This window comes from Mytilus edulis, chromosome 13, assembly GCF_963676685.1.
Source record: "Mytilus edulis chromosome 13, xbMytEdul2.2, whole genome shotgun sequence".
NCBI classification, from domain to species: Eukaryota; Metazoa; Mollusca; class Bivalvia; order Mytilida; family Mytilidae; genus Mytilus; species Mytilus edulis.
The window spans coordinates 50,026,471-50,039,103 of record NC_092356.1 but is presented as its reverse complement, the minus strand read 5'-3'; the positions used below and the strand labels follow the sequence as shown (position 1 = coordinate 50,039,103).

General features: G+C 30.9%; 1 protein-coding gene across 2 annotated transcripts in view; it reads left to right on the top strand.

Moving 5' to 3' along the window:
* LOC139499879 (uncharacterized) overlaps window positions 1-12,633 on the top strand; it is a 65,472-nt gene that overhangs the window by 18,057 nt on the left and 34,782 nt on the right. Inside the window, exons 3-8 of one of the 2 annotated variants that reach the window (XM_071288453.1) lie at window positions 803-889; window positions 3,110-4,803; window positions 7,254-7,386; window positions 8,255-8,391; window positions 9,939-10,164; window positions 10,697-10,782. In XM_071288453.1, coding sequence (XP_071144554.1) covers window positions 3,215-4,803; window positions 7,254-7,386; window positions 8,255-8,391; window positions 9,939-10,164; window positions 10,697-10,782 — 2,171 coding nt within the window. In that variant the 5' untranslated portion in view covers window positions 803-889; window positions 3,110-3,214. Of the gene's footprint in view, window positions 1-802; window positions 890-1,008; window positions 1,379-3,109; window positions 4,804-7,253; window positions 7,387-8,254; window positions 8,392-9,938; window positions 10,165-10,696; window positions 10,783-12,633 lie in introns of those variants that run through there. The other variant, XM_071288454.1, reaches the window with a different exon arrangement.

The following is a 12,633-nucleotide window of genomic DNA, read 5'->3' as shown; positions in this document are numbered from 1 at the left end:
CAATTAACAGAGACATGGCATTATATCAACTCAAACCTTTATAGTGGTATGAAATACGTAACACAATATTCATGGACATTACTTGGTGTTTTATTGTATTTTAGTGGTCAGACTGTTTATAAATCTATCTGGACAATTCTATAGCTTTTGACCAACTGAGTTAAATGTTAAAGTAGCTAAGTCATTATATGATAAAAAACGACAATGCCAATATTTTTTGAAACTCTATGATGGTTTAAATAGATTGTTAATGCTACAGTCGTTTTAAATTTCAATTAGTATATTAATTTACCATTAAATCTTTTATGCAAATGATATGTAGAATTTGACATCGGTTGCCGACATACGGTAGGTTATCTGTTAGATGAGTGACAAAATTATCGCGCCTGTTGAAAAGTACTATTTAAATTTGGTGAGCCATGGTTTGATATGATTTTTGATCTAACAGTAAAATATTTCACAGGTCTAGTCATGTCAGTATGTAAGGCATTAGTACTATTTTTCGATATTTAAACGGATGAAAAGATTAATCAACATATCTACATTGAAAGCAAATTGGCTATATGTGATTTTTTCAATTTCGGGGATTAGCTAATCTTTCGGATTTAATATTTTACCTTGAGGAATTAGTAATTATGATTAATTTATTAGACCCTGGAATACACATAATTATTTAGAAAATATTTTCTTTAGGATTTATATTCAGGTGGAGTTAAATACAAGATTTGATTTCTGACGAAGAGACATTTTTTGTTTTATACGGCTAAGTAAAATCTTTAATAATAAATTCATGGATTTATAGGTACACAGAAGTCCTTCTAATAAGAGAAAGTTTGATGGAAATTCGGCAGATTTAGTTTGGATTTTATAATCACCGGGCTTTTGACAGGTAAGTGGAAATTCAAAGACGCTTTTATACGTTATTTAAAAATTTAAACTGACAATAATAGAAGTATGTATACCAAGTGACTTTGTTGTTTAATATGCGATAAGATTTAAAGAAATTTTCACTTAAAAGAAAAACACTGTTTTGTTCAAAATTTGAAAAGAGAATAAAAACAGTAAAAGTGTATGTGTTTAAAGTTTTCACAGATGGGTAAACAGTTTGTTTTGTCGGACAAACTATGGAATTGTTCTAGCACAGGACGCTGAGTGTCATTTACATAGACTTGTATTGTTCTAAAGTTATTGACTAATGTTCGTGAATGGAGAACACACGATTATTTACATAGGTAAAAATCAATGTTTCATTGAAAGTTATTTTATTCACATATATTGACTTTTAAAACTTTTCATAATTGATAAGTTATTGAAATAGTGTAATCAAATTCAATTATGATGGAATGCACATGTATTAACTGGAATGTACAATAAATTGGTAAGTGACATAATTGTTACGATTTTCAAATGACATATTCACATATATAGATATAAGAAAATGTGGTATGAACGCCAACGAGACAATTCTATCCAAGTCACAATATGCAAAAACAAACCATTATAGATCAAAGTGCTGTGTTCAACACATAGCCTTGGCTCACACCTTAGTTTTAAGCTTTATAAGTTACATTATATACTGTAAGCTACATTGTTTTCATTAGTAGAAAAATTACGTTTACATTAGAAATTATATGTATTTCCCTGTATCAGTTGTTTTGATTCTGAAAAAGTTAAGAGTGGGTTGAATCTATTGTTACTGGTTGTCAGTCAGTTCATATCAAAGAGCACATGCAAAATTACTTCAAGGTGTCCATATAGTAGGTGACCTATAGCAAGTCAAAATTTCTGCCTCTATCCAACAAACCCTATCTCACCTTTATATTGATTGACTAATTTGCCGGCCTTCTTACCAACTTTGTTGTTATATTTGTTTTGTACTGAAAAGGCATAAAATATTTGCCACTGGACAATAGGTCACTCAATCAATGTTAGTATTTGAGAAAAAAACTTAATCCATTTTTTTTTGGGGGGGAGGGGGGGGGGGGCAGATGTATTTTCTGTTAGATAAAGCTGTATTTTATTTATTATACATGGTGGCTGACTTGTGATATAAGGGAACTACATAGCAGAATGTAAAACGTAATTAAAAAAAATAAAGAAAAGAGATTGCCTGCATAAGTTTAGACATGGTTGAGGCTTAGAACTTAACATATATTGTTCACATTGCCAGATGAAATTGAGAGATAAAAGATTTTGTAAATTGAATCAATAGTTAATTAAACAGTAAGCTTTTTTTCACCTTTCCGTGTAAGCCCAAACAATATAACATGCAACACTGTAACAAAAGTTTAGGATTCTTAATGGTAATATTTCAGATCAATAACTAGAAGATTAAAATTAAAGGTATGTAATTCTAATCCTCGTATATTACTTTTTATACTTGTCGGTTAGGAACCGTGGCAGGTATAAGATTTGGAGTATTTGATTATGATAAGGACAAAGAGTACACAAAGTCTCAAAAGGCGTTTAAAACAAAATTGGCATTCTTAACAGAACTTTTGACACATTTGTTTCAAGTGCTGATTTGTGCAATTTAAAGTCATAGTGAGCGTAAAATATATTTGTGCTTAGAGAAATTCAAGTTGAATTATTATAGGCCCAAGAATGAGATAATAAAAATTTGGATTTCTTTTCTTTGTTTCTAATTTTTATATATTGAATGGTACAGTCAGATCTATGGACAAATTCAGAAATAGTGTTGCATCTTGGAAAGGAATTGTTCTTCAAAATTGCTGATGTGATAATACATCTTTTTTTTAGTTGAATTAGTTTATGTTTGTGATATCTTTGCCTTTTTTTTATAGTTATATTGAACTTTTGAGAAGGACAGTATACATATTTGTTTTTGTACATTCTGTATTGAGGTAAAGCTTGAAAAGACCTTGTCATGCAGAATTTCATTTTTCATCATTTTATTTTTGAAATTTAATTTTTTATGAGCTTTTATTGTGAAAATCATCACCAATAACTATAGTTCTAATGTAGTGAAAATACATCATAGACATTGTTGGAAAAGACACTGCTTAAACACAAGAAAGCTTTATAAAGTGTGAATCTTGATAAATAGGATTTCATATTAAGACATTGATTATTTTTTTGTTTTTTGCAGGATACTATGGTGCTAATAAGAAGAGAATTCCTTTATGTCATGAAAATAAGAAAAGAACATGATAACAGTCAGCAGAAAAATGTAGATTAAATCAAAGATAAGAAAATGTATAAGGAAGAGAAAAGATACCCGTTCCCTGATTTAAAGAAACGTCTTGATGGAGGGAAAACCTACATATCACACAGGAAGGACAGGGATCCAGTCAGTAAATTAAGTCATGGAATACGTCGTCTTGAAAATAGAATATATCGTTACGATGTAGAACAAAGGAGATTAATGGATGAAGAATTTGAAAATCAAGACTTTGTGCGGAAAAAATTACAATTCACGGATGATGAAGATGAAACAGGGTTGGATTTTACTGATAAAATTGCAGCTTTGAGGTCAATTTTAAAACGACCTCAAGGTCAAAATGATTACCAAAATGATGAAATAAATGGTGATGCCGATTTTGTTAGTCCAAGATTACTTGGTGTAGATGCTAAGAATAGTAAGAAGAAGAGAAACCTACAAGAAAGACAAGAAGAGGGAAATGTAACGAAGAAACAAGTTGATGAAGAATTAGCTAAAATGTCTTATCAAAATTATGAAGCTATGCAACATTTAGAAAAATACTCCGGACTGTTAACAAGTGTTGGTAATAAAATAAATAGGAAGAAAGATCCATCACCCAAAACAAAACTAGTGCAAGATAACATGGAATTTGTTTTGAATGGGAAAGACAATCAGAAATTAACCTCAAACGGATTAGATTCAAAATTTAAGGATTTAGACCAAGTGCCTGAACGTGATAAAGCAACTACTTGTATATATATTCATAATTATGAATCCTCTCCAAAGTGCCAAAATTGCCATAGTAATTTATTATGTAGGAATTGCCCTGATCATAGCAGATGCCATAACTGTATTCAAAATAGTTCCTATTCAAGTCGGCAAGGAAATTTGACTTGTCCAAAATGTTATGCTCCTTTACTTGAAAATGGTGCTTCTTTTGATAACCCTTTGAGTTCTAGTCAAAGGAGTTCAAAGTTCATTCAAAGTAATGTGCCTCATTTTGATCCTTTATGGGACGGAACAAGTTATGACGGTGAAAATCATAGGGGCAAGCATTTAAGTAAAGAGAAAAAGAGAAGTGACAGAAAAAATGATAAGGATTCTAGTCATGTGATTCAGAGCAATCTGAAGCAAAGGACATCTAGAAAAAGTAGTGAAAAATCACATAAATCAAAACACACTTTTGATAATGATTTAAAACAATGTGATCCAGGTGCTATGACACTTGATGATTTAAGGGAACCCCCTAAATCTGAAAAGCAGAGATACAATCAGAGAGAGAAATCAAAGACAAGATATTCATCTGTGGAAAGAAAAACTAAATCTAAAGCTAGGAAAAAATTAGAGGATGAATTTGAAAGTTCTGATTCTTCTCTAAAAGAAAATTTTCCTAATGGTAAAAAAATCAAAAGCGATGATTCTTCTAGTCATAAATCAAAGTTTTCTGATTCTCAAGAAAAAAGATTAAAATCAAAAGTTGAGGAATTATTTGGACTTCCTACTGGCGTGATTGACTTAAAAATTCCCAAGCATTTACAAAATAGTGGCCATGGAATATCTGAGGAAATTCAAAGGGAGAAAACCCAACATCTAGGACAGATGCCAAATGGATTACTTCCCCTTTCAGATAATGATGGCAGGTAAGTGTATATTAAAAGTATTTCCAGATTGTATATGAAAGAGGGTCGCAGTGGGGGTACCTTCGTCATGTTCATGACCACAATCAGTAAAAGTTCTTGCCAAATAAAGTCAATGGAAATTATGGTGCATGACTATCATGACTATAAAATGTACTTTCTTTTAGAGACAAAAAAAAAATCAACTGATTTTCTCGAAATCACATTCCATTTTTTTTCGAAAATAATGGTAACGATAATTATTTTAGACCTCTGGCGATTGAAGATAAGACAATTTTGACGAATCATGGTAAAACTTTAACCAATCTGATGCTAATGGTGGCCTAAAATTACTGTTTGATGCCAGAAAGGGCATTGATTATCTTATGATAGGTTGCTGATTGAAGAGACAACTAGAAATTTCTTTCAAATGTTTTATTCTGTATTGTCAACCTAATTATTGAGCCAAAGTAGGTTTCCAAGTAGTATAATACCATCTACATCTAGGAGACATTAAAAATGTTAATAAAAGCACTCCAGGGTTAATAATCATTTGTTAATTCCAACTCAATATCAAAAGCTCCCAAATTGTTATAAAACTATTTGAAATCTATTTATTTTCAGGCTGTGTTGGAGACCCATTGGGCCTTCAGCTGGTTTCTGCTCTACGGTTGGGTTTATATTGACTATTTAACACATTCCCCATTTCCATTTTCAATTTTATTGAACAAAAATGTGACCAGGAATTCCCTGTGTCTAATTTACATGATAGATAAAAAATATAAACTTTAACAACAAAAACGTATACTTTATTACGATATTTTCTACTTCTCTTATGTAATGATCATGTAATTTTGATGAAAAAAAAATAAAGGAGTTATTCATGGGATAACCTATTTAGTGTCAATATATTATGATAAATATTTGGTTATACACGTACATATTTAGCTTTCTGATTAGACAGTATATGTGGTACATGTATTTTAAAAATAGTAAAGCAAACAAACTTTCAGTGGTTTAAATCGTGGAAAATTTAAACATAGTTAATATCTATATAGGGAAAACTTGACAATGACCTTGGGAGACGTTTAAAATATTGTGTATTTGCATTATAAGCATGATTAGTAATAAAAGAAAGTTATCAAATGTACATTTTTCACCTATTCCTTATAAAGGTATTTTAGGAATTCAATGTGTCAACAAAACTTTTAAGAAAGCATCTGATTTATGTTTAACTTATGTGCTCAGCAATTAAATCATTAGAATTTTGAAGCCTTAGGAATGACAGGCGCAGTACTATATGGTTATTAGCATTATGTGCAGGTTACCTCAGAATAAGACCCCAACAGATTCAAGTCTGTCTTGTCATTTTCAAAAAGAACTGGGAGAACTCAACTGACCAACACATCTAGTTGCCAATACTATTAACAATCCTATTCTTGGTCTGTTTATTATAATCTGTGTGGAAGAAATTTCAATTGCTTTTAACTTCTCGAATATAGTTTTCTTATATTGATGATTATAAAGAGAAATATTATTGACATATATGTGCGAATAATTACATCAATGAGGTGGGGGGCCTTGGTGGCCTAGTAGTTTCTACTGTAATCACTAGCCAGTCAACACTGAGGTTGTGTATTCGAACCCTGCTCGTGCGGATGCACTCAACTCCAATCTTAATTGACTATCAAAGGTCAGTGATTTTCTCTGGGCACTCCTGCTTCCTCCACCAATAAAATCTGGCTGCCATGAAATAGCCACTAGGTGGTGCTTAAAAGTGGTGTACAAAACAAAACAAAAAAATATATCAACGAGGCGGACCCTCCATCTGAAAATCAAAAGGTCAACATACAGTTTCCAATAATGAACACTTGTGTCTATGCAATGTTTCAAGCCTTGAACTGTCAATAACTTAAGTTTGGGTCTAATTTAAACAGAAACTTTCACTGATCTGCATTCAACACCAAAGTCTCAAAATGACAAAATAAAGAAAAAACATTGAGATGTGACACAAAACAATTATTAACAAGCTTCTTGATGTAATATTCTTCTTGTTTAAAGATTGAATAGAAGGAATATTCTGTAGTAGCTTCCTATTGACTTTTACAAGAATCACAAGGGTTAATTGATCTTTCTTTGTTTTCTTAGATTCACCATAATACTTGAACTTATTTAAATTCATTTGATACCAATTTGCGAGAATAACAAATTTGAAATATTCAAAGAAGTACCAATTTCTATAGGTTGCATGAAGACTTTGGCACAACCACAAAATCAATTATCCATACAGATACAATTTTTCTTAAATCTACTAATATTGGTACCCTAAAAAATGAATGAATCCACAGTTTTGCTCATAAAATCCTGTAAGAAATAACTGAAAATATGAAAAATCTGTTGTCTAAATTATGATAGTTGTTTGAATTAATTGACTATTTTATATTTGTGTATAATTTGTTTCAATTTTATTACAGGCTGTCAGATGGTATTAGTATTGATGGTTCCAATAAGTCATCTGGTTCCCAGTCGTCAACTATCCTGGCCGTAGAATTGCTACGGAAACTGTACAATGTAGATACAAAAACCAGGGAAGAGCTTATATTGAAGGTAAAAAAACCAGAGAGTAACAAATATTCAATACAAGTTCAACTGTTTTTCTATCCCCTGCATGTTGTATTGATAGGCTTATGCTTTTCATCCATTATTTACACATCAATACTCTGCTACCGATTGACATGACCATTTTTGTACAACAACATTAACATCTTTTGACTGCAAGTCCTCTTGGACCACTTTGTAAAAATCTCTCATACTGGGTAGGATTGTTATCATGCCAAAAATATATATAATGGGAAATAATGTCAGTTTCATATTACTATGGATTCAGTTATTTTCGTGGGTACCAATTTTCGTGGATATTTAATTTCGTGCTTTTGCCAATGTCTACATACAAGCATTTCATTGAACATTTAAATTCGTGGTCAACCTGTACCAACGAAATCCACGAAAATTGGTATTCAACGAATATTAATGAATCCACTGTATTTTGAATTACTTCATAAATATGTTAAGTTAGGCCCTTAATATGCACTCACAGATGACATTATCTAAGCTTGCATGTTTATAAAAAAGAAGATGTGGTATGATTGCCAATGAGACAGCTCTTCACAAGTGACCAAATGACACAAAAAATAACAGCTATAGGTCACTGTACAGCCTTCAACAATGAGCAAAGCCCATACCTCATACTCAGCTATAAAAGGCCCTGAAATGAAAACAGTCGAAGAATTCTTATAAAAACTATATTGAACAGCCCAACAAAATGACATCAGTAAAACAAGAGCTCACTTGTTTGCCAATATTTGTCTTATAAATCTGAAACTAATTTGGTGTTGCCCACCCAATGAGTGCAAGTTGATTTATTTTGTCATTTACATATTATAAAGTCTGACAGATTTATCTTTATTTTTTGCAGGCAAAATGTTTTAGAAGATGGTTGGAGAATGTAAGAAGTTCTGCATTGAAGGGTCATGGGGTCAGCTTGGAGAATGTAAATTCTACTGAGCATGCTCAGTTGATAGAGACAGCAAACTATGGTGTTTGTTTACAGAGGTAATGTTATAGATCATTTAGACAACAGATCAAGATTGGGTCACACAAATTTTTTTATTAGCTAAACAAATTTGAATATTAAAATGATTGTAAATTCAGAAATGTATGCCTGCGTTTATTATTGTGAATCACTGATTACTGTTAAAATGCATTTTCTAATTAATGTGATTACAAAAAGTTTGTAACTGAAAATGCAAGTTTTCAGTATTGCGAACCTGACAGTCACAATATTCAGCTTAATAAAAGCATCTCAACAATTCCCGAAATTTACTGTAACAAGGAAAACTGAAATCTGGTTTAAATGGATTATAACTAGCCACAAACACTAATGATCTACCTAAAAAATGAAATGATTTGGTGGACAAAATTGTTTTGGATTTTTAACAAAATTGTTTTGAAACATTTTAAGTAATTATGTAACAAAAATTATATGAATTATTATGTAACAAAAGTTTTTATGAATATGTAACAAAAAATATGATTAAGCCATTTAACATATTATAATTTATCTACCAAAAGTATTATATGCTATTATGTCACAAAGTCATGATAAGGCAAACATGTAATATAAATAATTTGAATTGTGAATGGAGAAAAATCGTCAGAGACAACAACCCTGGACATAAGAGCATGAAAGACCACTAAAAAAAATATTCTGAGTAAACCTTACCAATAAAATGGTGTAGATTGGCGGTCGCAAAAGTTTCAAGCTTTTGTTGAATACCTGCCTCTTTGGGCATAATATTTTGAAAACAATCAACAAAGTTTGAAAATCAGATAAACTATATAACTTTTGATGTCTTTTCTTTGAGCATATCTAAAAATTGTATCTATTTTTTTGAATATTCGACAAGAGGCAAGCAGCTTATTACCATACTTACTCACAAAAATTTGGCTTTCCTAAAGACTATGCCATTTTGTTTGAGATAAAACTATGAAAATAGTTGCTAATGCAAAAATTACATATCTGTCATCCATGTAAATAAATAACCACACAGGTTAAAATTCTGAGGTCTTTTCACATGATTCAAGGGGAAACCATAACATTCAGATTAAAAATGATATTTTTGGATGCTAATGCAACAACAAACTATACATTATTAGAAAATGATTATAAGGACTTATTCTGAATAGACCTGATAATGAAATTTTACATGAGGCTTTGATGGCAATACGTTCATTGACAAACACACGAGAAAGCAACAGCCTCATGCCCCATGGCTATTGAAACAGATGCGACAAAAACTGGCAAGAGACAGTTATTTAGAACTTGACTCTGTCATGATACAAATTTTGCTTCATAAATGTATGAAAAAAGCTGCTGTAACAATAATTTTCTTCAGTCAATTCATAAAAATATACTTAAACAACATATACTGGTATTTATATCTTTTTGAAATTTTACCGCTACAAATAAAAAAAAGGAGATGTCAGGTAAAGGTTAATGAGACAGGAATAAACATTATTGAGAAAAGTGCTCTGATTACAATAAATAAATCAGTTCTTGTATGCAATGTAAATTAAACAAATCATATTGACTTTTACAGGGCAGAAATTTTCAACAGAGAGCATCTATTAAAACGGATGCTTAAAAAATGGAGACGGAGATGGATTTCCCATGCTGGAGAAAGAGCTGCTTATACTCTCCACAAACAACATACTCTAAGGAAAGGAATGAATGCCTTTAAATGGGCAATAAGTAGATCTAGAATACAGATTGAGATTTTACAATCCAGGGCTAGAGGTGCTCTCATCAATGCAACATTTATTAAGGTGAGCTTGATTAGAATGGAGGATGCTTCTGAAAGGGAACTTTGGGAAAAATAACCTTATTGGAGAAATATATGGACTTGTCGCTTGTACATTTATCCAAAATCAATCATTTGGATACGTTTGATTATGTACAAAATTGGATATCTAATTCATTAATGTCCTTATTGAAGAAATATATGGACTTGTCGCTTGTACATTTATCCAAAATCAATCATTTGGATATGTTTGATTATGTACAAAATTGGATATCTAATTCATTAATGTCTATTTTTCCAAGAAGAATAAGGTTTTCAGTGAGGAAGTTAAGATTTTTTCATACTTGTTTAAAGATGCACAAGTTTCCATTATTCAGAAAATTTATGAAAAGCTAGCAGGACTTAAAGTCCCAGAGGTTGATATTAAGCCATGAAGCTATAATTTTTTTTTAAATGATTATTTCTCTAGTTTAAAGCACCACCCCACGAATACCATTTTAAATACATGAAATATAGTTTCCCCCTTTATTTTATTGAATAAATATGTATAATTTCAGTGGAAGACAAGAGCTGAAGCTAATATAAAGATGAGACTGGAGATGTCATTTGCAAGATGGCGTGTATTTACGTCAGAATCACAAAAGTAAGTCTAAGTTCACATTCTTTAAATATTCACAATCTTTTGTATTTTATTATGTTACCTTTAATGGTCTAATATAACTTTGTAATAATTATCGACATTTGAATATTTTATAACATGAAAGTATTGCAGTGATGATTTGATTTTAATTTTCTTTATATGTTACTAAAAATTAAAAATCAATTTTAACCATCAATATTGCTTAAATTATATACAAACTACTAATAGTCTTCATAAAGATATATATTTTTCATGCTTGACCTAACATTTTAGCTTCCTTTCTCATGAACATAAGAGATCTTTGTAGAAAAGGATAGAAAGGGGTTTCATCCCAAATCCTAGAAAAATAAATGCTGAATCCAAATTTCCTGGCCTTGAGGAAGATCCTAACTAGATCAATTTTATTCTGACCTTTTGACATTGCTGAAATAATTTGAAAAGTGTCACTCAAAACTTAATTTAATTGGACCTTGTGTGGTTTATCTAAATATTTGTTAATAAATTAATGGATCCAACATATTTTACTTTATTTTAATGCTTTCTTGGTAAAACATTATTTAGTCAGTCATAAAATTAGATGCATATAATTATTTTCCAGTAGGTTTAAAATTCACAAGTATGTAATTATACCTAATCTAAAAGATTTAAAATTAGGTTCCATTTGATCTGAAATAATTTACAGACTTTTAAAATACTCATTAAAATGGTTTAAGTTTACATACAGTAAATATACACCTCTTCAAATAGTCAATATGAAAAAATACATATCTGATTTTGTTGGTTAGTCTATTATTATAAGTTTAAAAATGACATTTTAGTTAACTTTTTCTCTTGCAGTTTTGAGAAACAATAAATTTTGTAATTATCCCCAAGAAGAAGATATGATACTAACAACTAAATGTCTCTTGAAATTAAAAAAAATTTAGTAAAATTCTTTAATTCTTTCTTTTTTCTTAAAATGCAAGTTCATTCCAAGACTTTTTAAAAGATTTTTTTTCAGGAAAGGAATATTGATTTAACAAACCATCTATCTATATTGATAGAATAAGACAGTTCTTTAAATAATTTTTGGGCTGAGACATTTCTTTTCAAAATTATTTATATTATGTATCTTCATCAATTTTGTTTTTCCTGTGATGAAAGACTCAGAATGAATGCCATGGATTAGAATCTGACAGGGCCAGAAACTATTTCACATGTATAAAGTTCTATATTTTAGGAGTAAGAAGATCAGGATGCTTCATACCTTATATACAGTTGACTTAAGTTACAAAGTTCCAGGCTGTCATTTGTCTGTTGTCCTTGACCTTTTTTTGGCAGTTGCATGTCTGTCAGACAGGGCTTTTCTGAATTTGACCTCATTGTCATGGATCATTGATAATGTTAAGTTATGTGATACATGGAGGAAAACCTTTTTTAGCTCACCTGGCCTAAAAGGCCATGTGAGCTTTTCTCATCACTTGGCGTCCGTCGTCGTCGACGTCGTCGTCGTCGTCGTCGTCGTCGTCGTCTGTCGTCGTTAACAATTTTTCAAACATCTTCTCCTCTGAAACTACTGAATGGATTTGAATGAAACTTAATATGATTGTTCCTTAGTATATCTTGCACAAAATGTGCGCTTCGATTTTTGATCCGTCAAAAAACATGGCCGCCGTTACTTAAAATAGAACATAGGGGTCAAATGCAGTTTTTGGCTTATATCTCAAAAACGAAAGCATTTAGAGCAAATCTGACAAGGGGTAAACATGTTCATTAGGTCAAGATCTATCAGCCCTGAAATTTTCAGATGAATCAAACAAACCATTGTTGGGTTGCTGCCACTTAATTGGTAATTTTAAGGAAATTTTGCAGTTT